General features: G+C 44.8%; 9 protein-coding genes across 18 annotated transcripts; 4 read left to right on the forward strand and 5 right to left on the reverse strand.

Annotated features, from left to right (window-relative positions):
- Positions 1–525: 525 nt before the first annotated feature.
- On the reverse strand, positions 526–1,785 carry LOC128259526 (THO complex protein 7). Its single transcript, XM_052991944.1, has 3 exons — positions 1,649–1,785; positions 1,467–1,590; positions 526–1,406 (listed from the first exon to the last, which is right to left on the reverse strand). The coding sequence occupies exons 1-3, from the start codon at positions 1,656–1,658 to the stop codon at positions 710–712; spliced, it is 831 nt and encodes a 276-aa protein (XP_052847904.1). The 5' UTR covers positions 1,659–1,785; the 3' UTR covers positions 526–709.
- Positions 1,602–5,698, forward strand: LOC128259518 (DIS3-like exonuclease 2). 2 transcript variants are annotated; one of them, XM_052991930.1, is made up of 5 exons: positions 1,602–1,741; positions 1,826–3,079; positions 3,139–4,561; positions 4,618–4,737; positions 4,796–5,698. In XM_052991930.1, the coding sequence occupies exons 2-5, from the start codon at positions 1,897–1,899 to the stop codon at positions 5,391–5,393; spliced, it is 3,324 nt and encodes a 1,107-aa protein (XP_052847890.1). In that variant the 5' UTR covers positions 1,602–1,741; positions 1,826–1,896; the 3' UTR covers positions 5,394–5,698. The 2 variants fall into 2 exon arrangements, with proteins under 2 accessions (XP_052847890.1, XP_052847889.1); XM_052991929.1 differs by lacking the exon at positions 1,602–1,741 and having other exon boundaries at positions 1,752–3,079.
- Positions 5,699–6,965: 1,267 nt separating this feature from the next.
- On the forward strand, positions 6,966–7,667 carry LOC128259536 (uncharacterized). Its single transcript, XM_052991966.1, has 3 exons — positions 6,966–7,123; positions 7,177–7,461; positions 7,528–7,667. Exons 1-3 carry the CDS (start codon positions 7,102–7,104, stop codon positions 7,557–7,559), a joined length of 339 nt encoding a protein of 112 aa, XP_052847926.1. The 5' UTR covers positions 6,966–7,101; the 3' UTR covers positions 7,560–7,667.
- Positions 7,668–7,688: 21 nt separating this feature from the next.
- On the forward strand, positions 7,689–8,283 carry LOC128259537 (uncharacterized). The gene is made up of 2 exons (XM_052991967.1): positions 7,689–7,830; positions 7,898–8,283. Exons 1-2 carry the CDS (start codon positions 7,815–7,817, stop codon positions 8,203–8,205), a joined length of 324 nt encoding a protein of 107 aa, XP_052847927.1. The 5' UTR covers positions 7,689–7,814; the 3' UTR covers positions 8,206–8,283.
- Positions 8,223–12,779, reverse strand: LOC128259520 (transient receptor potential channel pyrexia). Of its 2 annotated transcripts, XM_052991931.1 has the most exons (8): positions 12,093–12,779; positions 11,604–11,850; positions 11,276–11,543; positions 10,904–11,193; positions 10,577–10,845; positions 10,137–10,212; positions 9,341–10,072; positions 8,223–9,270 (listed from the first exon to the last, which is right to left on the reverse strand). In XM_052991931.1, exons 1-8 carry the CDS (start codon positions 12,117–12,119, stop codon positions 8,285–8,287), a joined length of 2,895 nt encoding a protein of 964 aa, XP_052847891.1. In that variant the 5' UTR covers positions 12,120–12,779; the 3' UTR covers positions 8,223–8,284. The 2 variants fall into 2 exon arrangements, with proteins under 2 accessions (XP_052847891.1, XP_052847892.1); XM_052991932.1 differs by lacking the exons at positions 10,577–10,845; positions 10,904–11,193; positions 11,276–11,543; positions 11,604–11,850; positions 12,093–12,779 and adding an exon at positions 10,361–10,548.
- A 1,522-nt stretch (positions 12,780–14,301) lies between these two features.
- On the forward strand, positions 14,302–21,089 carry LOC128259533 (uncharacterized). 5 transcript variants are annotated; one of them, XR_008268057.1, is made up of 3 exons: positions 14,302–14,321; positions 15,301–15,483; positions 16,002–21,089. XR_008268057.1 is itself a non-coding variant. In XM_052991960.1 (3 exons), the coding sequence occupies exon 1, from the start codon at positions 14,628–14,630 to the stop codon at positions 15,102–15,104; it is 477 nt and encodes a 158-aa protein (XP_052847920.1). In that variant the 5' UTR covers positions 14,565–14,627; the 3' UTR covers positions 15,105–15,483; positions 16,002–19,625; positions 19,680–21,089. The 5 variants fall into 5 exon arrangements, 3 of the variants coding, with proteins under 3 accessions (XP_052847920.1, XP_052847919.1, XP_052847918.1); XR_008268056.1 differs by lacking the exon at positions 14,302–14,321 and adding an exon at positions 14,400–14,558; XM_052991960.1 differs by lacking the exon at positions 14,302–14,321 and having other exon boundaries at positions 14,565–15,483; positions 16,002–19,625; positions 19,680–21,089.
- A 672-nt stretch (positions 21,090–21,761) lies between these two features.
- Positions 21,762–22,560, reverse strand: LOC128259529 (uncharacterized). Its single transcript, XM_052991950.1, has 2 exons — positions 22,417–22,560; positions 21,762–22,353 (listed from the first exon to the last, which is right to left on the reverse strand). Exons 1-2 carry the CDS (start codon positions 22,466–22,468, stop codon positions 21,827–21,829), a joined length of 579 nt encoding a protein of 192 aa, XP_052847910.1. The 5' UTR covers positions 22,469–22,560; the 3' UTR covers positions 21,762–21,826.
- Positions 22,561–22,586: 26 nt separating this feature from the next.
- Positions 22,587–23,557, reverse strand: LOC128259535 (uncharacterized). 4 transcript variants are annotated; one of them, XM_052991964.1, is made up of 3 exons: positions 22,912–23,557; positions 22,794–22,853; positions 22,587–22,724 (listed from the first exon to the last, which is right to left on the reverse strand). In XM_052991964.1, exons 1-2 carry the CDS (start codon positions 23,252–23,254, stop codon positions 22,795–22,797), a joined length of 402 nt encoding a protein of 133 aa, XP_052847924.1. In that variant the 5' UTR covers positions 23,255–23,557; the 3' UTR covers positions 22,587–22,724; position 22,794. The 4 variants fall into 4 exon arrangements, with proteins under 4 accessions (XP_052847924.1, XP_052847922.1, XP_052847923.1 ...); XM_052991962.1 differs by having other exon boundaries at positions 22,587–22,728; XM_052991963.1 differs by having other exon boundaries at positions 22,786–22,853.
- Positions 23,558–23,573: 16 nt separating this feature from the next.
- Positions 23,574–24,443, reverse strand: LOC128259318 (uncharacterized). The gene is given in 5 exon segments (XM_052991625.1): positions 23,574–23,802; positions 23,805–23,828; positions 23,900–24,154; positions 24,213–24,352; positions 24,415–24,443. Coding segments are annotated over 5 exon segments (555 nt in total). The 3' UTR covers positions 23,574–23,695.
- Positions 24,444–25,946: the final 1,503 nt, after the last annotated feature.

The raw sequence follows: 25,946 nt of genomic DNA on the forward strand, positions 1-25,946 counted from the left end.
CTTGCAGATATGACGAATATGTAATATTATTTAAATCGACTATATCGACTTTTATGCGTATAGGACTGTTTATAATTTTTTTTTCCAAATGCTTTTATAGCAGCCATATGAAAAAGTCAACCGATTTTTATAAAATTAAAACCGAGTTTTTAAAATATATATAAACTATTATTTTAATTCCTAATGTTCCTAAGGCAGCTATACGATATAGTCGTCCGATCCTGCCCGTTTAGAAATGAAAAGAAAACTTGTTCCATCAAATTTGCTTCAAAAGAAATGGTATACAAATTAATTTTAGGATTACCAATATACCATAAGGAGATGGACATTTTATGAAGATTGTAAATGAATAAGATATTAATACATTAATTGAACAGGTTATTAAATAAGCTATTCATTATCTAGAAAATATCAATTCAACAGGAATATGATTAAAAAAACTGCAAAAATTGAAACATAAATAATTAATTTCGATTCAATTATTTAAATTAAAATAATCCCTAAATTAATTAATTATTACAAATATTTAAATTAAGTTAATTTTATTTAAGTTTATATGTTTATCAAAACTTTTGGTAAACGACAAATTCCTGATCAGGCATTGATGGATTTATTAACAAAAACAAATCGTATACTTTTTTTTTAATCTCCATAAATTATAGCATTTTATTATAGTTTGATATGCGCTTCGTTCGATTGCGCTTTCTACCTAACTGGCCACAACCACATCCACGTCGTGCTCGTCCTTGTCGATGCTCAGCTCAAGCACAGTATCCTCCTCGACGGACATGGCCTTGGAGTCCTCCGTGGATACAGAGTAAAACTTGGGCTCGCCGCGGACTCCGTCGAATTTGGTGGGGCTGCTGTTGTTGAGGTCGTCGTCTTCGTCGCTGACCTCCATGATGCCGTTGTCGTTCAGATCCGGCTCCGAGCGGGCCTCGCTGTCGCTAGAAGAAGAGCTTGACGATGAGGAGGACGAGGAGGAACTGTTGTCTTGGTCCAGCTGCTGCTCCAGCTCGTGAATAGTGTACATGAGCAGAGTGAAGTCGTTGCGGCGCTTCTGGAACTTCCGCTCCATCTTGAGTTTCTTTTGCACCAGGTCATCAATCTCCTTCCTAATGATCTCGATTTGCTTCTGGGTGCCATTGCGGTCCGGCTGTTCCTGTATGAGCGAGGCAAGCAGGTCGTACTCCATTTTGTTTTTACGGATCTGCTTGGCGGTGATCAGCTCCTTTTTGCTGGCCTCGATCTCCTCCTTCGCGAGGACGATGCTCTGCTCGTGCTGCTCTACCAGTTTGCTGTAGTTGTCCCGCTCGGCGCCGATCATTTGCAGAGTCTGGACGTTCTTCATCGCAGTGAGCTTGCACTGGGCGAACTGGGCCATCAAACGGTCGTATATGATGGGGCTGTGAGGGGGCACAGAAGACATGTACGCACGACACTTTCCCAATATATCACCCACTTACTTGGTGTCCGGCGAATCGTTCTTGGCGTTGGCCCACTTCAGGAACTGCTTCAGCAGCACGTTCAGGCGGCGATCTTCTCCGGTACCGTCGCCGTCGATCAGTAGGCGGTGCTTTATGATTTCCTCTGGGAGAGCAGTTTAAATCTCGGTGTGTAAATTCAAAAAAAAACAAAAATATCTTACCGTCGTTCATCTCGAATCTGAATTAAAAAAAGGCAGTGTGGCCGAACTCGCCGCTGTTCTGACTGCCTACGCAGTACGGTCCCTTCGAAGTGGGTGGGTGCTGCATCCCTGGTCACGTCACTTTAATTTCGAGAAAGTTTTAATTGATGTTGTCTGGCACTTTTCTTATCCCCACAGCGAGTCCAGTGCTTCGACAACAACCCCCAAGTATCAGCCACTTTCAACTGCCAAGTGCACTCCTTTTCAGAATGTCTGAATCGTCAAGCGTCGAGGTGGATGCGGACAGAGAGGGGGACCGTGGCTCCTCATATCCTTCCACCCACGACTGCAGCAAAATCGAGGCCCTTCGTCAGCGCTCCCAGCGCCTGACTGCCCGTCTTCAGCAGACGCAGCGGGAGATGGAAACGTCCAGCGCATCCGTCAAGGAGTCGCTTGCCGCCACCCGAACCGTGAAAGTCGTCAATCCGTCAACGCAGAGGCGCGTGGATGCGCCCTTTAACAGGCAGATTAACTCCAATGCTGTGGCAGGAGCCGTGCCGGTGGCGATAGCCATGTCTTACCACTTAGCACTGCCTTCCTACCCGGTGGCGGGCATGCAGATGGCCTCTCAGCAACCACCACAGCAGCAGATTCTACCCAGTTCCAGCCAACAGCCAATGGCGAAGAAGTCAAAGCGGGCGCTAAGAAAAGAGGTAGACGCCCTCCAGGAGATGATTAAACTGATGTCGCACGTCTCCCCGGAAGTGAATGCATATGCCGCCCAGCTGATACGACAGAACGAGGTCCTGTCCCAGCTGGAGTGGGGAGCTCAGCCCCAGCAGGTAGCTCTGCGACAACTTCCTCAGCGCATCGACGGTGGGAGCGAGGTGGTTCGGCGACAACTGCCTCAGCAGCGGGTGGAAGGCCGCCAGCGCCGTGAGTCTGATGCCTCGAGCAGCAATAGCAATCCTGCCCAGCAACCGACAAAACAAGGACGGCGACAGCGTAACCGTAAAAAGAGCGAGGGCTCCGGCAAAAACACTACTCAATCGCTAAAATCCGAGCTGGACGCCATGCGGACGTACATTAACAAGATCGTCCAGCATCACGTGGGAACTGACCACCAGCTGCCGCCAGATCTAATCTTTAAGGGCAACTTCTCCGACCTGGAAGCGCATGCTCAGCGACTGACTGTGGCCGGCTACGGACGCATTGTGGAGGAGGAGATCCGGGTGAACCGCAAAAACAATAGGCAGGCTTTTATCACGATGACCACGGATCGCGAAGCCCTGGAACGGGATGGCATCGTGCTGCTGCCTGTGGCCCGGCGTTATGCTTTCGAAGGCGACAAAGTTCGGGCTTTCGTTCTGAATGCAGGTGCTCAGTGCAATTCAAAACCTGCCGAGCCCTCCCCTGGCGGAATAACTGGCGGAAAGCCGTCTTTGTCACTCGGTAAGTCAGTTTAAACATTAATATTAAAGAGTGTCCGCTAAAGCCGACTTCCTCTGCAGCGGATGATGAGGAGCTCTCGGGCGAATCGGAGTCTCAGGATTCAGAAGCGGAAGCCGACAATGTAGTCGTCATCTCGTCGGACAACTGTCCGAAAGCTTTCGTTATAGCTATCACCAAACAAACTGAGCTCCGCCAAATCGTAGGAACTATATCGTTCACAAACCCTACAAAGCTTTGCGATGACCAGCTCTTTTACAAGTTCCGACCGTACGACTTGCGTGTACCCATGGTCTACGTGCCCATGGAGGGCTGTACCGCTCACATCGGAGGCAAGCAGCAAGCAGGGGAAGTGTCTGGCCTGCTATATCTGGCCCACATACTGGAGACCGATTGCAATGGCCATTGCATCGCGGAGCTAATCCAACCGGTGGGACGCGTGGGTAATTTGGAAGACGAGCTAAAAGCGATTCTCTTCCATAATGGCCTCCGAGATATAAAGCCATTTGAGCAGCGATTCGACGACATGTATTCCCAGCCTCCACCCCCGATAAGCAAGACCGATCTGCGTCAACGAAGGGACTTAAGAAAGATGTGCATTTTTACCATAGACCCAATGACTGCCCGCGATCTGGATGACGCCGTTTCCATTGAGAAGCTAAGTGATAACAAGTATGAGGTTGGCGTCCATATATCCGATGTATCGCACTATCTGATGGAGAACAACGAGTTAGATAATATCGTGAAGGAGCGTTCTACGTCCATTTATTTAGCCAACGAGGTAATTCACATGCTACCCCAGTCTCTGTGCATGCGTTGTTCGCTGCTGCCTGGAGAGGACAAGTTTGCCTTCTCAGTCTTCTGGAAAATGGACAGTGACGGAGTCATGCTGGAAGAAAAGCCCGAGTTTTCTCGAACGGTCATTAACTCCTGCTCGCAATTTGCCTACGAACACGCCCAAAAGATAATCGATAATCCCAACGAGCTGTTTAATGAGAACGACTTTCCGACTATCCTAAACGGATTTAATGCCAATGACATCAAAGAGAGAGTCCTGTGGCTTCACGGGATGGCGAGCTCCATGCGTAAATCACGCTTTGACAACGGCGCTCTGACCATTAACAACGCCAAGCTTCGCTTTGTTCTGGACCCAATTAGCGGAGAGCCTGTGTCATTCGAAGTGGAGCAACAGCGCGAGGCAAACCGCTTGATTGAGGAGTTCATGCTCTTGGCAAACCAGGCAGTGGCTCGTTTTATACACGACTCCTTTCCTGAGAACGCTGTGCTCCGTAACCACCCGCCACCATTGACGAAGTCCCTCAAGGCGTTACGGGAAAAACTCCTGGCCTTGGGATTCGAACTGGACTACAGCTCGTCAAAGGCGCTTCAGGAAAGCATGGTGCGACTTTGCAACGAGGCCCCCAACCCTGTCGCAATGAATGCTTGCCTCAGCCAGCTGCTAATGAAGCCTATGGCAAGGGCAACGTAAGTTTGTCTTTCTGCAGAGAATGTCCTCTTTTTACAGTGTTTTCCACCGACAGATATTTTTGCAGCGAGGGTAAAACGGAACCGGCAGACCTGTGGCACTACGCATTGTCCATTCCTATTTACACCCACTTTACTAGCCCGATCCGCCGCTATCCTGACATAATGGTGCACCGGTAACTGACATATAACTTTGTATTTTGCCTTCAGCATTGACAGCTTCCCCTATTTCAGCCTGCTGGCTGCCGCACTTAAATACTGTCCACCGCCTGGACGCACACCAGACGATCTCCACGCCCTGACAAAGCTAGCCAATGAGCGCAAATACAATGCTAAAATGGCCGGAGACGACTCCGGACACTTATATTTCAAACGCTATGTGCGCAATAAGCAAGGCATCTACATGCAGGCCGTGGTCATAGAGATATTCCAGCACATGATGAATGTTGTTACTCTGGAATCTGGCCACGTCATATGCATCAACTTCAAGATGCAAAAGGTCCTTGTCGATACGCACAGCGCACCCAACTACGTTATGATTGCCGAGCGTAACATAAAGCAGTCACCTCGCAAGCTACAGCTGCTTTCTTTGGTGCCTATTTGCCTGCTCATTTGGGACAATAAGCTAACTGGTTTTCTAACGATGGACGACCAACGCGTACAGGCGCCCAAGGATCAGCCCACCGGATCTGGATCGTCACGAAAAAACAAGCCAAAGCCGCAGCAAAATATTCAGCAGCAGCGGCAACAGCAACATCAGCAACATCTCCAGCATCAGCCACATATCCAGCAACAGCAGCGAATTTTTGCAATCAGGAAAAACAGCTTATAACTAAGCAAAGATATTCCGCTACAGCTTTGGCTCAAAGATCCCTTTCCTTATCACGCCGTAGATTGCACTTGTTTTGTTTGAAAAATCGGAAACTTCCTAAAATTACTCATTTGAACAAAAACTCTGATTATGAGGAAGATACAAGCTTTTCCTGGTAAAAATTGACTCTGTGATGCTTACTTTTTCGATATCCATTTGCATATCCCAATGAGCTCTGTTTAAATGTATGTGGTATGTACATTAGGTTGCAAAGACATAGTTACAATTTCAAAATTCACAAACAATAAAACAAAGTAGTAACTGCATCCGTTTTATATTCTTTTTGAAACTCATTATTCTTTTTAATTCTTGGATTTATTTAAACAGTCGGGAGATCCGTATAAACATCACGAGAGTGCTTTTTGGAAGCCTCAGACCAATAGTGACTTAATTTGCATCGCAACATTGACCTAGGTCCAACACATCAAATTCCATAACATTTCTCGCAGAAATCTGATTTAAACAAGAAAGAAAGCAAACTTCGGCAAGCCGAAGTTCATATACCCTTGCAGCTATTGGAAGAATTGCTATATGTCGAAGAACTAAACAAAAAATTAAAAAACAGAAAAGTTATAATTTTTTTTCATTTGTTTTTCCGATTGTTCCTATGGGAGCTATATGCTAAAGTCGTCCGATTCTGAAGAAATTTAAATCGTAATTCTGAAATATTTAACCATTACTAAAAATCGAAGAACTAAACAAAAAGTTAAAAAACAGCAAAGTTATAATTTTTTTTCATTTATTTTTCCGATTGTTCCTTTAAGAGCTATATGCTATAGTCGTCCGATTTTTATGAAAATTAAACCATAAATCGGAAATATTTAACCATTACTAAATGCCAAAGAACTAAACAAAAAATTAAAAAACAGCTAAGTTATACTTTTTTTTTCATATATATATACTTTATAGGGTCGGAAACGTCTCCTTCACTGCGTTGCAAACTTCTGACTGAATTATAATACTCTCTGCAAGGGTATAAAAAGGAATACCTCTAAAGGTTTGTGGCTTAACTTTCTAAGAATTTGTCTTCAAATTTTGGTCATATAGGTTTATCTTTTAATTTTTTAAGAAGCTGCAACCTCTATAGGCTTAATTTTCTAAGAATCTGTGTAATAATGTTGTTTAGAGTCATCCATCGCAACGGAATATTATTTGCGGTGCGTCAACCCTGGATCCACCAGCTAGAGAAGCTTTAATTTTGATTGGGACGGTCAATATAATCTGATTGTTGTTAAATGCCTTTACTTATTTTCTGTTAATAACTTCAGAGTTGCTTTGATTTTAATAATTTATAATCTTTGTGTTGTATAAATATCTCTGAATCACAGACAATCTTGAATAAAATCAAAAGCTAACATTAGCAGTAATGTATGTAGCACATACCTACAATAGTAAAATCTTAGGATACCTAAAACAACAAAGCACAGTCAGCCTACTCCGAGTGCAACTCAGTTCAAGCTCTGTTTATTATTGACCAGCAAATCCGAATACTGGTTTTAAGTCAATTGAATTAACAAACAGTTCCTTTGTGCACACCCACACGCCCAGACGTCGTTAAAAGTCATATGCGGGTAGGGGGAGCTGCCCTATAAATAGGTGCAGCGGGTTTTCGGGAGCTTCAGAAGTGACTTGCTTTCCAAGCGTAACGGAAGTATCGCGCTTTTCTGAAATGGATCGTATTGGAATATTTGGTAGGTTGCCCTGGTGTGGAAATCAGCGACGGACGCTTAAGATCCTTTTCCAGGTTTCGCCCTTCTTTTGATCGGGATAACGACAGTCCACTGCTATCCCCAATTCGACAACTTAAAACAATTGGGAACGCAAAGGCAAAACCCCTGGCTACGTCCTCAGCAACCAGATAGAGGCGGTAGCTCCACGACCACTTCCCGACCAACAACTCAGTCCCCGCAATACTTCGCTTGCTTCCAGTCCTGTCCGGCGACCAGCGAGTACAATCCCATCTGTGGCAGTGATAACGTAAACTACTATAACGAAAACCGATTCAACTGCGCCTTGACCTGTGGCTTGAGTAAGTGGAAATGCATTTTATGACTGCAGATGAGTCGATGCGAAACTATCTCCTCTTCCCCTGCAGGAATCCAGCAGGTGCACACGGGCATTTGTTAGAGCTAAATTATGGTCAAACATTTGGCGGCTTGTTATATTACACAATCAGTCTGATCGATGACATCAGCGTATAAACACAAATACATAAAAAGCTAGCGATCTGTTTTACGACTTTTGTTTGACCCCAAGACAATCTGAATCTCGAGCTCCCAGTCAGTCGCAATCGGATCGTTTGTCTGTTTGCCTGCTGTTCTGTAGAAATTATATATAAATTACCATTCTAAAAGAGGCAGTTTTGAATATTATTTTGGAAGAATGGTGTACATATGCAGTGAGTCTTTGAAAAACACAGTTTTATTTTGCGTCTAGCAAATGAAATTAAACATATGAACCTCTAGCTATTGTGGCTTTGCTCTGCCCTGTCTTGTTGTTGGGCGCTCCGTTGGAAAACCCGAATCCCAAGTCCCAGGTCGAGTACATAAGCAGCGACAAGAGAGTGGGATCTGCCAAGGAATACCCTAACATTGTGCCTATCACGCGCCCGCCGGTCGTGACGCAAACCGCTCCTCCTCCTCCGCCAAATTCCAAGAATTTCGCATATAATCCGATGACGCAGACCTGGACACTGGTTGCGCCGGGCGATCCGGTGCCCAACGAAGAGACTCTCGTTTGGAACCAGAGTAACGACAAATGGCTTACTGGCTAAGCAGCAATTAGCGTGGCTATTCCTTAATCGTAATGTATTTTAATGTGTTAATAGGAATAAAACTAACACGGGACTCGATTTAGCGATGGTGACGGTTATGACTGGAAACCACCGACTGGCCCGACTGACTCTGCTGCCGCAGCCGGCACAGTTCATCAGCACTGTAGTTCAGCTTTCTAGTGGCGTTCTCCGAGAAGCGCTCGAATTTGGCCACCAGTTCACCCAGCTGCGTCTTGATCGCCTGCACCTCGGCTTGCACTGCGAATAGGCCATTCGCCTGGTTCTTCATCTTGACCGTTCCCTCCTGCTCTTGACGCAACTGCTGCGGCACATTCGTGGCTGATCGAGGACGCAGCAGCTCGTGCATGTGGAAAATGTTCTGCGGAGTCTTCTTGGGACTTGCCATGACTGGTTCCGGCTGAGGGGAGTCCCTCTGGAACGTGTTCTGCTGACGCTGCAGGCTGCGGCTAAATATGTTGTAGTTGTCTTCGAACTGGCGACGCCGAAGGCTCTGGTTCCGGTCGCGCCGTTCTGCCACCAGTTTGTATACGTTAAGTTTAATGTCCTCGGGCAGCTGATTGTCGCGGGGGTCATTAGGCCGTATGGTGAATTGAAGTTTGTCCCGGGAGGTGCGCAGAAGAGCACTTCGCTTGCAGAGCTGGATCAAGTTGGTCGGTGCGCTTCGCAACAGGCGCGAGAAGAAGAGACTTTCTAGGCGCGACACCAGCTCCGCCTGGCGCACCAAACGATCCAGAGTAGCACTCACTTGCAGACCTTGGATGTCGCTGACGGCCAATCCCACCATCAAGTTTGTCAGGATCACTGTGACGAGCAGCACGAAGGACAGAAATATTATGTGAGCGGTGACCGGAAACTTCACGGCATAGTCCCCATAGAATATGTCCTCAAACTCCAGCTCGCCGGACATCATGGTAATGGACTTTAGAAAGGACCATGTGATGTTCTCGAAAGCAGGATAATCATTGAAGAGCACTGCAAAGCTTAGACCAAAGGCTACTAGCAGGCAAATGTAGGCCAGCAGAAACTTTGCAAAGTTAAAGGCCACTAAGCAGAAAAGTAAAAATGTTTGAGTCGACCTATTCCTCCACACTTATGTATAAAAGAGTTTACATACCTTTGGTGAACATCTGAACGTATACGCCAAACATGGGGAATCGCCCCACCAACATCATTAACTCTAACCAGACCAGCAAAATCACCACAGCTGCCACGTGATGCTGCCACACCGGCACCCCTAGCAAATCGCCAGTTCGCAAGATCTCTGGAGACACACACAACAACACTCCGAAGACGATGGTCCATTGCAGCCAGTTCTCCCAGTACTTGGCGTAGCCGTGCAGACCGTGGGCCATCTGGAACACCTCCTTGCCGAGCAGGATTAGGTTTAGAATGATCACCAGGTATCCAACGGTGGACACGTAGCCTGGAGCCACGCACACTTCCCCATCCTTGCAGCAGCGCACGTAGACGGAGCACGTGTAAAGCGTGAAGAGAAGTACAAAGAAAGTGTGATAGGCCAGGCTCATGAGGAAGAACTTGCGGATGCGGCGCCACTTGAGGAAGAGAAACGTCTCGCAAAGCGGGTGCATTAGGATGCGCTTCTGCCCGACCTCAATCAGGGACAAGAGCAGCTCGGTTTCGCCCCGCTCCATGGACGAACTGGGCACCAGGAGCCTGAAGTCAAGCTTAATCTGGCAGTCTACGTCGCCGATTTCATGGTCATTCGCCTTTATCGAACGGTCCAATTTTTGCATGAGTTTGGGGATGATCTCGGGCGTGCGCCGCACTATAAATGATAGTGCCGAGACGTGTCCGTCGGTCCTTGCGGTTATATCAGCCCCGTGCTCTGTGTACAAAAATAGCTCTCGATTAACCAGGAATCGTTTTTAGGTATTTTCCAAGTTACTTACCTATGAAAGTGTATACACAGCTGCTAAATTCATTCAGTGCTGCAATGTGGAGCGGTGTATACCCATAGTTATCTGCCTGTAAGTGATAGTCATGAATAAGTTTCAGGGTACTTAAAGGGTTACTTTCTGTAACCGATAAACCATTGAGTTAACTTTTAGCAATAAACATAGAATCCGGTTTTGTTTTCACTGAAGTGTGAAAAAGTTCGAGAAAACACAGTTACCAAAGCTGGAGGAGGGAGGGCCAATTGATGACGAATTGAATTCATTTCGGAATGACTTTGTATTCTTAACTAGATAAACGGAGTCAAGTATTATAAACAACGTGTAAAGTAAATTTTTTAGACATGTTATTTTTAGTTGTACCGGTAACAACGTGGGCCATTTTCTAATGGTCACTTCCCACACAAAACATTCAAAAGCAAAAACTGTCACCTTACCTTGTTGACATCTGCCCCCGCCTTCAGCAGGGCGTTGCAGCAGTCTAGGCACCGCGATTGCTTGACTATGGCCGCGTGGAGAGCTGTTCTCCCGTCCCTGTAGACGGCATTCACATTGGCCCCGTACGAGATGAGGACTTCCACGGTGCCGATCGACTGCGAAAGGCAAGCCAAGTGCAGGGGCGTCTGGTGGCTGGCATTTCGGCAGTCCACGTCGGCCCGGTGCTCTAGGAGCAGTCGAGCACACTCCACGTAGTCGTTTTCCGCAGCTGCAATTCAAGGCTAACCTTAAGCATTTGTCGAAAGACGCCGTCAGCATCCGCTCACCCAAGTGCAGAGCCGTAACCTTTCCCTCGCCGAACTGAGATCGTACGTCGGCATTGTGATTGAGTAGCAGCTGGACGCACTTGGCGAATCCCGCAGCGCTGGCCGTGTGCAGCGGCGTCTCCGTGTAGACCTGGGGAGTGTTCGGATCGGCACCATATTTCAGAAGGATCTCAACGCAGTCCACTGCGTTGACGTCGATGGCGTAGTGCAGGGCGGAACGCTTCTCGATGCCGATGTTGATGTTCGCTTTGCGCCGCAGCAGTAGTAAAATGCACTCGACGCTTTTGGAGCTGAGAGGAAAACGCATATGTAATTAAAATCATGTGAGATCCATGTGTTGCCACCAGATGTGGAGCAAATTTTTACACTTACCTTGCGGAACAGTGTAGAGCCGTTACTTCTTTCTTGGAGTCCCAGCGATTCGGATCAGCGCCGCGGTCAAGCAGGACTTTGGCAATGGAAGCGTTGGCGCGGCTGCAGGCAAAATGAAGGGGCGTTCGGCCACGGGTGTCGGCCACGTTCGGATCCACGCTGTAGCTGTAGTGTTTCAGCAAGTATTGAATGTTCTCTAAACTCCCGAACGCAGAGCAGCAGATTAAGGCCAGATTGCAGTCCCAGTCTCCTGAGTCGGCCATTAGATCTACGGGGCCACGAGAGTTAGTCTAAAATTTAAAGGGCCCCTGACGAAACTCGTACTCACCCAGGAAACGGCCAGACCTGACCATTTCCAGGACGTGCTTGCCCCCCGGCGCCGCGGCCAGAGTTTCCTCAATTTCCTCGAGCTCCCAGAGGATCTGATTCTGCTGCTGACGAGCGAAGATCTCGTGCGCCTCATCGCTGAAAACCCCTGCGCTGTTGGCTTCGCTGGAGATGCTGCTACGCTTGTCCAAGAGCAGATCCTCATCCGCCGCCTGGTCGCTCTCCGAATTCCACTTAAGATCGTTTTCCTAGCAATCGAACAAAATAATTAGAAAGCGACTGACATTGAAACTAAAACTATAAATATGAGAACATTCAGACTAATATATTTTAAAACGCTATGGTAACATAAACTAGTTTTCTTTTTGATTTTAATTTTTAACGTGGAAAGTGAAAGAACAAAATTCAATGCAGTTCACTTAAAATTATAAATAATAAAATCAAAACATTCACATGTAAGGCGCATGTAGGGCCAGGTCGTTCCACTTACAATAATCGAAAAGCGCACGTTCTCCATCTTCGCGCCGCCACTTCTGTCTACGGTTATTTGTTTACACTGCCGTGGCCCAAACAATAATAAACTTTGGTTGGGTCAAAATCGAGAGACTCTTCAGCTGGGTCCGGCTGCCGATCCGATCCAATTCCAATTCGCCCCCTTGAGGGGGTCAATTACTTGGCCGCGGATATCGCCTATAACTCATGGCACGCAAATAATTATCCCCCGGCCAATCTGTGCGGACACTCTGAATCTGTTCAGCCCCTAATTAGTGCGATATTGCGGGCACTTGTACACTTGCGCGATTTGTTTATTTGTCCAATATCTGGATATCTGGTGGTTTCTTCGCACTGCTATTCAGTGCTAATTTCTCTCGTTCGCCCCCGCCGTTCTCGTTCAATGATCACGCCCCTGTGTACTGTTATTGCGCCCGCAACCGACGGCAGCAAAGTTCCACGGCGAACTGAATTGATCACTTTGGCTCTCGGCCTCCAGTGCCAGATCCCCGCACATGTCCATTGCTTTCTGTCGGGCGGTATGAGTGGCCAGTAAATGTGTACGAGTACGGAACATAAAGCGCGAGCACTCCAGTTGCTTAGCTTTTGCTTTCAAATCGCCCGCCAAAAAGACACACGAGGACAGCCCAGGCCTTCTGAATTTAGTATTTACCAGAGTTGCCTGGTCTTGAGCTAGATTCTGATTAAAAATAGGCTAAAAACTTATAATAAATCCAAATGGGAAAAAAATACTTTTTTGTATACTTTGCTTCTGCTTGGGTGCAGGAGCTCCCGATCCCCAAACGGAGTCTGAGGGATGAGATGCAGGAATTGCAAAATTGGCATTGTTTAATTAGTGGTTGTATGTACAGGTGTCCTCTGGGTATGCTGCAGGTTTATGAATTTTTCGTGGAGTCGCTAATTTTTATATTTGTTGGATTTATATTTGTGTACCAGGAAGATGAGTTTTGAAATATATTTAATTAGTTATTAAGGTTGTTGGCTTTAATAAATTAGTTTAGGTCGGTACGACCGACGTTCGGGACTGTTATTAAGGGTGAGATCGTTTGTGTTTATCAAGAATGTCAGAGAGGCTGTTAAAGGCAATGAAAAATAGGATGACTTAAAACCGGATTCCATTGGCGCATTAAAACGCATATAGCCTAATGCGCATTTATTTACACAGGGAATCCCATAAGGCTAAATGCCGCATTTAAAATAAATGCGATAATTAAATGCAATACAAAATCATTCGCCCCAAACATTTTTAGTAAAAATACCGGAAAATACCGTTGTTTAAGTTTATTGTGTTCGTGGCACCACTATCTATTTTGTTTGAAAATGACTGGAAACAAGAGCGCACGCTGTCGGAGTAGCGTTAGCTAAATGCTAATGCGCCAATGGAATCAGGCACATTTAAAAAGCCCACTATGCAGCAATGGAATCAGGCTTTTAAAAGGGGATCCTTGTGGAATGCCGTGGTGTAAGGTGTAGATCTTTGTGGTGTTTTCACTGTTTCGTAATCCGATTTTCCTATTAGTCATGAAATTGGTAACGTATTTGATCATTATTGAGCCGCAGCCCCACCCAGACATCTGGACATCTGTGTTTCACTTTTGTCAAAAATTCCAACCGTTTCCAATGAATTGAATTCGTGGAAAGAGGCATAATGCCATCGTCAAAACAACATAACAAAGTCAACAGGTCAATTGTTTTGATGAGCTACAGCGGCTAAAGTCAGCTGAAATCGGAAGGTGGAAGGTTGATGTGCTCTATGGAAACCGAAGTTTCACTTGTTTTAAAAATCCCAATGGTTTTTCAGGTAGAAAGAGGGTTGCACCGCAGAAACATCGGCTAACTATCGCATAAATTAGTCTGCCAAAGTCCGTCAAGTCTTAGAGGCGGACTAACTGGGAAGTTTTTGGAACGGCAAAACTTTATGGAACATCCCTTCAACGGATGGTGGAAGGTGGATGGATCTCTGTGGAAATACGCTATAAGAGGTACATGTCTGTTTGCAGACGCTATTAGGGAATACGAAAACTAGTTCTCTTTTTTTTTTTATTCAGCGATTCAGCCCTGAATAAAACACCCCAACTAAGTCGCAGTCGGTATTTTTTTTTGTTGGTATTTTTTAGTGTATTTGTCAGCTTGGCAAATGTGGCCGACTGGGAAAAAAAATATCAAAATTTTAATTTACAAATTACCGCCTTTCCATTGAAAACTGGTAAAATATAAAGCATGATATAAGCTAAGCACCCATAGGGGCGCTTTTATTTGGACCTGTTTCGTTTCGCAGCACCAGCTGCTGGCCAAAAATACGTGCCAAAGTTTGTACTGCCTGCGGTCGGGCAGTGCTATAAAAGGCCGCACACTTGACGTGCTCGCCACAGTTGGAAAGAGAGCGTTGGGTAAAGAGAACTAATACTTCCGTTGAAAAATTTGAAGGCAGTCGCAGTTTAAGGTGTGTGTGTGTGTGTATACCAAGTTTCCAAATTTTCCTCGTTTCGTCGCAAACAAAGAATTTGTCAATATGGTGGCGTACTACGACGAGTGCGACGCCACCGAGAACCCCAAAACCCTCACCGACTGGGTGCGTAATTTCCGCGTGAAACGCCAGAAAATGCGACGCAAGTTGCGTGGTGCTGGCAATGATCTGCGCGTGAACGCCATTTTGTCGACAGCCCTGCTTCATGCGGAGCACGAGCTGCGCAGAAAGCAGCAGGAGCGGTTCAGCCGCTGGCTGGAGATGCAAACGCGATTTGTGCCCCACGGCAGGACGCACTGCGGCAGTGACGCGGTGGCCACCTCGAACGCCAAGGCTGCTGCGGAGGCGGAGGCAGAAAGCAATTTGTGGAGCAGCGAGCTCAGTGGCCTCGACAATTTTATGCGCAGCCTGAGCAGCAACAACAACAAGGGCGCCAGCAACAACAATGGCAGCAACAGTTGCACAGGAATTGGCAGCAACAACAACAGCCAGCTCAGCTGCGCCATTGCAGTGGCCAGTTAGAAAGAGATGACTATATTATGCTGTGTTTGTTCGTGTGTATACGTGACTGACACATACGCACATGCACAAAATGGTGGCACAAAGAGCGAAAACTGTTTGATTTTCAGCTGTCGTAACATTTCCCTTTACGTCGCCCTAGCTTTATTTAATCATTGTTAAACTAGTTTTATTACGACAACCCATTTCTCATTTGCAGTCGCAAACGTGTGCAAGGCTGTTATAGATTGTAATGAAAGAAGATTGGAAGAGTGTGAAGAGGCTAAGGAGCTGAACAAACGGCCTTCGAATCGAGAGTGGTGTGAGTCATGGGCGCTGCCACCAGAAATAATATCCATGCAAAAAGCCCACAGGAAAAGCCTTTGGTCCCGGAGCACACTCGGTTTGTAAATCAGTATACTATTTATACCTAGTTAAGTTTCGTAGTTTAAACTTGTAACGAAATTGGTGGTCGCAGACATATATTTCTACAACGTCACGGCTAGAGAGAGACAAAGAAACTCTATACAAACAAGTCTGCGAAAGTGTATGTGTGCATGAACGCTTGTGCTATTTTTGTGTACACCAAGTTGAGCTACTTTTGTTGTCCGATGTGTCGAGAAATTCGATTTCGAGCATTCGTCATCGCAATTCCGCGAGGTTTACATTGAATTTCTATCGTTTAAAAGAAACGGGGGCAATACTGTAAAGTAAAATGAAAATCTTAATTATACATGTACTTAAAGTAAGCATACAGAACTGATATTTGATAAAACCTAAAATAAAATTATTGTAAATGATTATGTTGAAATCAATACTGCCTTTACTTATTATTCACTCTGATTCGTCGCTAAGCAATCCCTATCCCCACTACTCCCCCGTTTGTCATAACTCGCACCTATAATCGATTTTGTTTTGCAGTTTCCTGCTCCTCGCACGTTAATGGCAACGATGAGGAGGAACGGAACACTAAACAAGCAACTACGTCGTAGTGGGCAACTGCAAGAAATCAAATTCCGGTGATCCGGACAACAGCAACCATGCGACTTTGAATATGACTGGTAGCGAAGAAACCTGATCGTCGCAGCGACGATGGTGTTGCGTTATTGAGTAACTGAGTGAGTCTTCACGTCTGTCCGAGTCTACCGCCTGGCAGTGAGTTCCGCAAACCAGCACAGATCGTCGGAGCAAGGAGCAGCAGCAGCAAACACCACCGAGTCTCCGTCTCCTCATGCCCATGTGATTCAGTCGCAGCGGACAGATTAATGGGGACAAGGCGGAATGCGGCAGCAGCTCCAGCTCACATCAGCTTACCTGCGTTTGAAGCTCTCGTGGCCATCGACAACTATCGACCAACTACCACCACTTATTCAGCATAGAACGCTTCGCAGCTGTTGAGCACCACCCACCCATCCACACAGACACACGGTATTTGGTATATCAGCTGCGAACAAAATATTGCTTTTTGAACAGATTTACAGCGAAAATAACAGTGGAGCGAATCAGCCGTCGAAATACATTCTACGTCGTTTGCGGTTTGGATTTTTAGGAGCTCATGTCTCACCCTCGCATAAAAGCCTTTTGGGATTACTCTCGTGATTAACGGATTTCAAATTGACTGGGGTATATGATCTTCCAACGGCCTTCGCTCGGCGCTTATTATTGGACTTCTTCTCTTTTACCTTTTATGATTTTGGCAGGCAATGATTGGACCCTAGGTGTTTACCCTTCCTTTTCCCCTAATCTTTGGGCTAGATTAAGCCAATTTAATCTTTGTAGCGGCACCTCACAGTTGATCGGTTCCTGTGGGTGCCAGTGCGTGATGCCCACCCCACCGTACTCGCACTCTCCAAGTGCTCGGAGTCCTGAGAGCACCAGTCGCAGATCATCGACGAAACTTAATCTGAAGCATGCGTAAAAGAGTTAGTAGACTAGGCACAAGCGTCACTTTTCGTTTATTTTTCTAGCGATGCAGCGCAGTTGAACGGTGCCTGCGTGCATCAGCATGAAAATATGGAAGCATGTGCGGCGAAGAATCCCCTCTGTTTAACACTGCGTTCTTAAATTCGAAGGCCAGGAACATCGATGGGTTGAAAGCCAAACCGTAAATCGTTTTTCATACTAAGTTCGATCAAAATGCTCCCGTTATATTATTTCTAGCGCATTGCTCTATGCAGCTGGGCATACGGAATGCTCCTACGATAGCTACCATTAATGTCGGATTTTCCTCTGTAGATATGCCGAGAAGTAAAAGCTTTAAAAATTTAAGAAGCAGACGCCAGGAACAGCCAATATACCGTAAAATCTGAAGAAATTGCAATCGAAATCCTTTTCTTTCGTATTTTGTAGTAATGCTCTTCATGGACAGTTAAGCTGCAGGGAAATTGCAAGCCAACTTAGTTGGGCGGTCCGCCAATCACATGTAAATAATATTTTGTATGTCCAACGAAATATTTCTGTCTTGTAGCGATATGGCTTCAGTAGAATGTGCCTGCCCATATGTCATCCGTAGCTTATATCAAGTTATTGACGTCGAAAGCAACAGCAATTCGTCCCGTCGACCACTTCAAACAGAGTTATTCTCAGAGCAACTTCAAGACCGACAAAATAAGCATTTTCCATGAAGTTTCTCCTTATCGTACCGCAGTGAAGAAGCGATTAATTAACGTGTTCATTACAGTGTAAAATCCAAGACGTAAGGGAAAAACATGCATACAGCAAAAAACTGACGCGATGAGCATCCAAACTAACGTAACAACTATGATATGTGCAATCGAAATCCTTTTCTTTCGTATTTTGTAGAAATACACATAGGCGAACAGTAGAGCTGCAAGGGATATGCACGCCAGCCTTTACCGGATCACGTAAATTATTTTTAGTTTGTCGAAAAAAATATTTCTGTCTTGTAGCGATGTGGCTGCAGTTGAATGTGCCTGCCCATATCTCAACCATAGCATATGAGCCGAGACCGACAGCGAACCGTCGATTCCCAGGCCTTCTAATGGCGGCGTTTCAGCCACACGTTTGGATCGTCACAAAGCTCATTTTCTACTGAAGTTTCTCTATTCTTCCTTAATGAACTAGAGGCTCATTTATGAATTCATTGCAGTTCTTATACCAAGACATGAGTTTCTACCGCCCGTACCAATTTATCACACTGTCTACTTACCTGTGCACACTCGCCTGTTTTAAAACCTACCGAGAACATGTAGCAAAATTTCTTGAGGCAATGGGAATCAAATGCCAACTTGAAAGCAATAACACCAACACTCAGTCGTCGCAGTCCAACATCCATTCAACACGTCGAGTTCGATTTGAAACGCAGGTCAGGTCTGAACCCAACTAGAACCCGCTTGCACCTGTTTTTCAGCTTAATTTCGGGCCACGATGGTGGAGTCTTTTTTTTTTTTTTTTTTTTTTTTTTAGAAGGAACGACGTTTGGCTTTGGGCATCGTGTCTATTGGCCGGGACCCATATGTGTCTTCCCAGAGTGAGAACTTTTAGCAGTCATAAATTTATTTTACACTTCTTGCAGCGGTGCCACACAGTTGAGTGTGCCTGTGGGCATCGACTTAACTGCATTCGAAAGGCCTTGGAGTTGAGGAGCTAGCGACGGACCGGTCGGTTGATCAAGACGTGCACCGCTCCTAGCTGGCCGAGTCTACTGCTGTGCTGCTGCAAATCGTTAAGGGAATCCAAACGATGCATCAAGTCCATCCAGTTAGGCTTCTCTTAGCAAGTAGAGCGCAACGCCTCTACAACGACAACCAATTTAGGCTCACCTGCTACTGCAAAGGATCACAAAGCGTCGAGTCAACATCGAGTATTACCACAGAAAGCATGCAACCAGAAACTGCGTCCCGCTGCTTGTGCCGATTGTGAACCTAATGTTTTTACATTACAGCCGAGATTTCTGCCGAAGAGGTCTGCTGGTATCTATCTAACCACTAGGCAGTGCCAAGGACAGAGCCTCAAGATGACTGGACCATCCGTTGTTCAGACCGCGCCAGGCCCAGTCCAAATTGGGTGCCGCACCGGGCCGCAAGATCCACACACGGGCGTTGCTACAGAGCCAAAGTCGGAGCTAGAGTCTGGCGCCGTGATGTGCTGAGCTGAGCCTGAACCTAAGCACGTACTGCATTGCACCGCACAGACATGTGCGTTCGGTCCACGCTAAAGGGAAACAAATGCGTTTGGACCGAGAGCCGCTACACCGCACCATCACCAGTATTCGCTGAGAAGTGAGCTGATGTGTTGTCGTTGTTACAGGGCTGCTGCTGCAACTGCGCCACTGGCATCCTCGCCTAGCGTCGCTAATTATCACTTGTCACTTTCAGCGATCGGCAGTGTTCATCATTCAGCGTTCATCGTAGAATGACATCCGGACAGATCAGAAGCTAGCGACATGGGAACCAACTGCGAGTAGTATTCAAGCATCCGAATCTAAAGATGTGCAGCAGTAGCAGTTGAAGACTATCGGTCAGTCCAGACAGCTAACCGAAATCGACGCAGACTTGAAAATCGTGGTGCAGGACAGACGAGCACGTCGATCACCTTCAGTGGGTTGTTGTTTTACTTGCACTTTCCTTCCGTAGGTAGCCCAGAAATCGAGAAAGCCCATATCCATCGCAAAGGGAAACAATTGCGATTAGTGTTCGAAGACCGAGCTGGGCGGCCAATGGGTCGCGCCACGCTCCGCCAGTTGAGCCCATAACTCCTGGCCCGCCGATCATCGTACCGCAAAGGGAATCGATTGCGAGTGGTACTACAGCAGTCGAGCTCCCCGTTGAGCTCCTGGTCCTAGTCAAGCACCCAGCTGAGCTTCTGGTAGAGTTCTTCGCCTCAGCATTAATATCGTAAAGGGAATCCAATGCGATGTACAGCGACAGCGGCAGGCAGGGTCATCCAAGACACAAAGGTATACAAGCAGAGTTCTAGTCGTGCATTTACGCTTTCCAGGAACGCCCACGACCCTCTCAAAAACTACCGAGCACGTGTCTGAATCACTACCCGGCCAATGTCGAAACTGGCTGCAATGCCAAGCGCACCACCAACCATACTCGTCATGTTGGTCTCAAAGGGAATCCAAGAGACACGCGGTACAGCCAGCTGAAACACACTTTTATTTTGCTTCTGTTCCTTAAACATATTGCAGCTTGATGAATACGTAAGGCTTCAGGCTTGTCCTGTAAACTTGTTTGTAGAAAATTACATTTTTTTTTTCAAAATGAATTGTTAAACTCCATTGTAAGCTATTCAAATTCATTACTTTAAACCTTTGCCCAGAGAGCCAATGCAGACGTCCGACTTTGATGAAGAGTGCAGCAGGCTGGACGGTTCAGACCAGAAGTAGCAGCAGCAGCAATAAGTTTATAAGCAGGACCAAAATTAGCGCGAAATGCATGGCAGTGAGCAATAAGCAGTAAGGAATGGGAGCAACGTCCAGCGCGTTTTGAACTACAGGGGCCCTTTCATGACCCGATCCAAGGCAGGGAGAGCAGCATACAGAGGCCAAGGCAGCCTTGACATTCATAACTTTCGACTTTGCACCTACTACCTTCGACCCGTTTTTAATCTCCGTTAATCTCCAAATTCTCAAACACGACACCACGTAGGAGTACACACGCTTTTATCACTTTTGATATGGGAAGTCTTGAATTCCCTTTTGGATCACCCATCATGAACTGCAAGTGGAGCAACACGTAGGCTGGAGGTATCATTTCTTCGCTAAACACAAATTCATCGACCCGCAACCGTTTTTTCCGATATTCTACCACTGGCTTGGAAAAGCTAGCTATTGACTCTGCTGTTTTCGGCACTGATGGCGGCTTCAGACTTTATTTCAACATTTACCCCTCCTCCCCCACCGAATCTGCAGTTGGACTGCATTTCCGTTTCGCTTCGCTACACCACTGGGCAGTTACTTTTTCTCTGTGAGGACCCTTCGTGAGGATATTAGATTTGTTGAAGATTTTTTCTTAAAATTGGACTGCGGCGCGGGATTAAGACTTCTAGAAAAGCTGACAGCGGCGTGGGAGTTAATAAGGACTAAGGACGGCGGCGGGGGATTTTTAAAACGACGAAGGTTATGGATACATAGTTTTGACTGCGGCGGGGGATTTCAAGTTCAGCAGCGTGGGATTATTAGGGCGTTTAGGCGAGGGCGCTAGGGATATTTCTAAAACGACTGTTGGAATTCATGAATATTAATGACTGCGGCGTTGGAGGCAGGCGGCGTGGAGTGCGAAGTTGGACTGCGGCGTGGGATAAGCAAAATCAATTCGGCGGCGTGGGGTCCAGTGTTTGTTGACGGCGGCGTGGGATTTTGCTAAGTTTTGACTGCGTCGTGGGAGAACCTGACTGCGGCGCTGGGCTCGAGGACTGCGGCGTGGGAGCTTCGACGGCGGCGAGGGATCCTCTTCGGTTCAAGATCTTCGGTCTAATTCCAGAGATATAATCACGGAGTCTGTCATGGCGTCGTACCAGTCCATTTATTGATAGTTCAAAGCTGATATACTTATTTTATGCCGTGATCATCGTCCCAATATCCGCACCCCTGACTCAGCCCATCTCTGGACAATTCATCATTTGTACACATATATTAACACTTCTGGAATACCGGAAAGCAACCCCAATATTAACGACGATGTTGGACGTGCTCCGAATCGAATGCACAATAAATTGTAGTTTGAAAAAATGAAAATGTAAATTGATTTTACTGGGTTCCTTGAAGAGGAATATCATGTTTAAACAGAAAGGTTTCCATAAGGACTGGAGTAAGAATTTCCATGGACTGTGCGGCCGCCTTGAGGTACACTATTGGATGTTTGATTATATGCTGGATAAAAAGTTCCATTGCTCCTTCCGGAGAGAAGTGCTGGGGTGTCGATCTGACCTTGGCGAACGTTTGGTTGGAACCAGCCCGATGGAAAAGCTTCTGGCTGCGAATTATTACTGGCTATCCAGCCGTTTGAAGCACTACCTGATGTCGCGCCGTAAAAGCCGTGATTGGTGGGGAACCAAGTTCGATTCTGGGGGGATGATGAAAATCCTGGAGTTTTGAAAGCAGATTGGTTATTCGTTGGCACAATCCAATTAGGCGCTACCATGGTACGGGTATATGTTTTGATTTCGGGACCAAAGGCCAAGTTATTGTATGCTCCATTATGGGTGCGGGCAGGCGTAAAAATTGTAGCGTTGGCACGACGTTGAACTGGACCGGAAACTCGTGCTACTACCAAAACCCGGAATTGCAGATGTCCAAAAAGCATAGCTGAATGGAGGCCGAATGGTTTGTTAGTAAAGTTTCAATTAAAAACTTATATATATTTTCTACCCAAGATTATGACCAAGTGAAACGACGAAAACATCTTCGCGTACATTCTCATCAAAATTCACACCGGAACTGTGTTTGGAAACCCACTTAGACATTGTGCACAAGTGCCAACAATGCCCAGGTTATCAAGATTGTTTTTCAGAAGTATATATTATTGTATATGTATGTTTGTGTTAGTAATAATATTAATATAACGTCTATTTACAGTTCGTCATCTCTCTTTGCTCTTATCAATTTCCATGAACTGGGAACACCAAATTAAAATGCTGGTTTGACGAAATCATCTCTGGCAAGTATATATGTTATGTCTATCTATATACATAAATAAAGATTACTTTAGAAGCAGTATCCGATGTTGGCTGAACCTACATATGTACCTCAGCCGCGAGTCATCGCAAAAAGACCCTCGCAACTGCCTCGTCGAACTATTTGTATGTCTAAAAAGTGGTAGGTTAGACGTGGATCCGGAAGTAGATGACGAACTATTAAACTCACCAGCACCACAAAAACGAGCGCAGTTAAATTTCTGCTCGTTTAGATAGAGCTGCATATTACTCCCGCAAATGGGATTATACTGCGAAGTAGTGGGGCAGCTACCAAAGCAGTTCAGAAATTCCTGTGTCGGAGGCGGAACTGGTACGAATGGAGTGATTGCTCCGGGTATTTTAACATTGTTGACCAGTACCAAGTTAGAGGTTGTGAAGGAGAACGGCCCTGGTGTCGTTGTCTCAGCGCTAGCCAATGGTTTTCCTAATTTTTGAAAAATTAGAGGGTCCTGGGTTGCCCCCAACTGACTTAAGCAAGACAAAATCAAAACTGATTGCCAGTTGCTGCACATCGTTAATCGAATCCGCAAGCTTTTAACTTAAATCGCTGCCTGAGTGAAACTGAAGCGAAATACACCTGTACATTAAAAAACGTCAGCATGATAGAGGCAGAGGCGTGCTAAGAATTTTGTCAAGGGGTAAATTTGTTAATTAGTTTAATTTAGTTAATTTGGTGCTTCAAATACTGAAAGTTAAGCATATTTACTTGTTTTATTAAATCTTAAATGTATTTCTTATTCGTTAAAATGCTTGCGCCACTGAATACAGGTTTTTGAAGGCGTCTATCTCTGGAAAATCCAGTTCTATAAAATAACAGCAATCAGTTTTTAGTTTATTATTTTCAGTTTAAATCTATAATAAGCTATTGTGGAACCACCAGAAATCCCTGATTTGACTCATCAAACATCTAGTTTGGTAAGTTCCGACAAGCAAGTGTAAAATACATGCATATCTTAGCCAATAATAATATTGTTGTAGGGAACTGTTGTTACCCGAGGCCCCGGCATTGAATATGTAGGTGAGACATATTGCATAGAACGCTCCAATTTTTGGTAGTTTTAGAGATTCCTACAAAGCCGATGCTAGCTGAAATTTGTTTTCATTTTGTATTGTGTTTAAATATATACACTAACTTGCAATCCGGTTCTTTTACTTACAGTTTGAAGTGCGAGGAACACTTATTGGTTCGGGGACATTATTAATTGCAACAGCACCTTGCGAAAGCGAGTCTTGTGGGCTTTTCGGATTCATGGATCGCTCGAAATCTGGACTCAATGTTCTTTGTAGGCATTTGCCCATATGTAGGCTTCGCCGAGACCGACCACAGCGACAGACAGCAACTAAGTTTTTGTACATCTCTGGAGACACGAAACTTGATTCGCCCTGCTTGTTGTGCAGGATTGGGCATAACTCTATGGAAACTTCTGGTTAGAACTTTAAATTGAAAATTTAAGTTTAAATAAAGTTTACCTTGGAGTTTTAGCCGGTCCGTTAGTTGAGAATCAATCTCATTTTGGTGGTAAAATTTGTTAATTTGTTTGTCTGAAACTTGGGTCCACACTTTTGAAAAACTACGGCGCGACTTGTGCTCCATGCGCACTTGTTCCTTTCTGAAATAAATTTGCGCAAAGGTTAATATTCAGAAAATTAATTTTACGTAAGGAAATCTAACAGTTTTCCAATTACTTTAGCCGGTTCCATGACACCTTTTAAATTTCTTGTGAAAATATCTGTATTATAAAACTTTAACTTTACTATTAATATTTTACCATGGCAACATGACCTTAGTTACACAGAAATACACGATTTTTAGTTACTTTAAACAAACGAAAACATCTCGTAACGAGGTAAGTTTACAAGCGGAATGGTAGGCCAAACTAGAGGTTTTTCCAAAAAGTGGTAGCAGAAAACCATTGATGCCGGGCAAAATTTCCAGCTGATATCTGCTACGGATTATGTTCGCCTAGTATTTTTATTAGGTAATTTTTTTACAAAGCCATTTTTGTTTTTGGCTCTGGGTCACTATACTGCAAAACCGATTTTTGAAAATTTTAATTTCACCAAATCGCCCAGAAAATCTACTCAAAACAACAGGCCAAAATTTGAGCGCAGATTCTTAGAAAATTAAGAACCGGTCTGTCCGTCCGTCGGTCCGTTTTTAAACATACTAGTCTCTGAGTTAAAGTAATAAAACCAAATCAAATATTTTGTTTAATAGTCTATATATTTCTATATATCAACAAACTACCCTTAATCTAAAAATTGTTATGTATTGTACAATTGTATTGTATTCTTACAATTAAAAATACAAAACAATAATACAAAATATAAATTCCATTTTCTTAAGCATACTCATATAATATATCAAACAAAAACACCTCCTGACGAGGTATAATTAACGTGATGATCGTACCTTCAAATCCAAAAACTTCTGATATCACATGCTGTGACGACTATTTTTTATTTCACCAAAAAAAAAATGTTTTTATACCCTTGCAGAGGGTATTATAATTTCAGTCAGAAGTTTGCAACGCAGTGAAGGAGACGTTTCCGACCCTATAAAGTATATATATTCTTGATCAGCATCACTAGGAGAGTCGATCTAGCCATGTCCGTCTGTCCGTCCGTTTATATGCAAACTAGTCTCTCAGTTTTAAAGCTATCTGCATGAAACTTTCCCAAAAGTTGTCTTTCTATTGCAGGTAGTATATAAGTCGGAACGAGCCGGATCGGACGACTATAGCATATAGCTCCCATAGGAACAATCGGAAAAATAAATGAAAAAAAATTATAACTTTGCTGTTTTTTAATTTTTTGTTTAGTTCTTCGACATATAGTAATGGTAAAATATTTCCGATTTACGTTTTAAATTTCATCAAAATCGGACGACTATAGCATATAGCTCCCATAGGAACAATCGGAAAAATAAATGAAAAAAAATTATAACTTTGCTGTTTTTTAATTTTTTGTTTAGTTCTTCGAGATATAGTAATGGTTTAATATTTCAGAATTACGGTTTCAATTTCATCAAAATCGGACGACTATAGCATATAGCTCCCATAGGAACAATCGGAAAAATAAATGAAAAAAATTATAACTTTTCGGTTTTTTAATTTTTTGTTTAGTTCTTCGACATATAGCAATGTTTAATTATTTCAGAATTATGGTATAAATTTTATCAAAATCGGACGTCTATAGCATATA

The sequence above is a fragment of the Drosophila gunungcola genome (genome assembly GCF_025200985.1).
Source record: "Drosophila gunungcola strain Sukarami chromosome 3L unlocalized genomic scaffold, Dgunungcola_SK_2 000005F, whole genome shotgun sequence".
Taxonomy (NCBI): Eukaryota; Metazoa; Arthropoda; class Insecta; order Diptera; family Drosophilidae; genus Drosophila; species Drosophila gunungcola.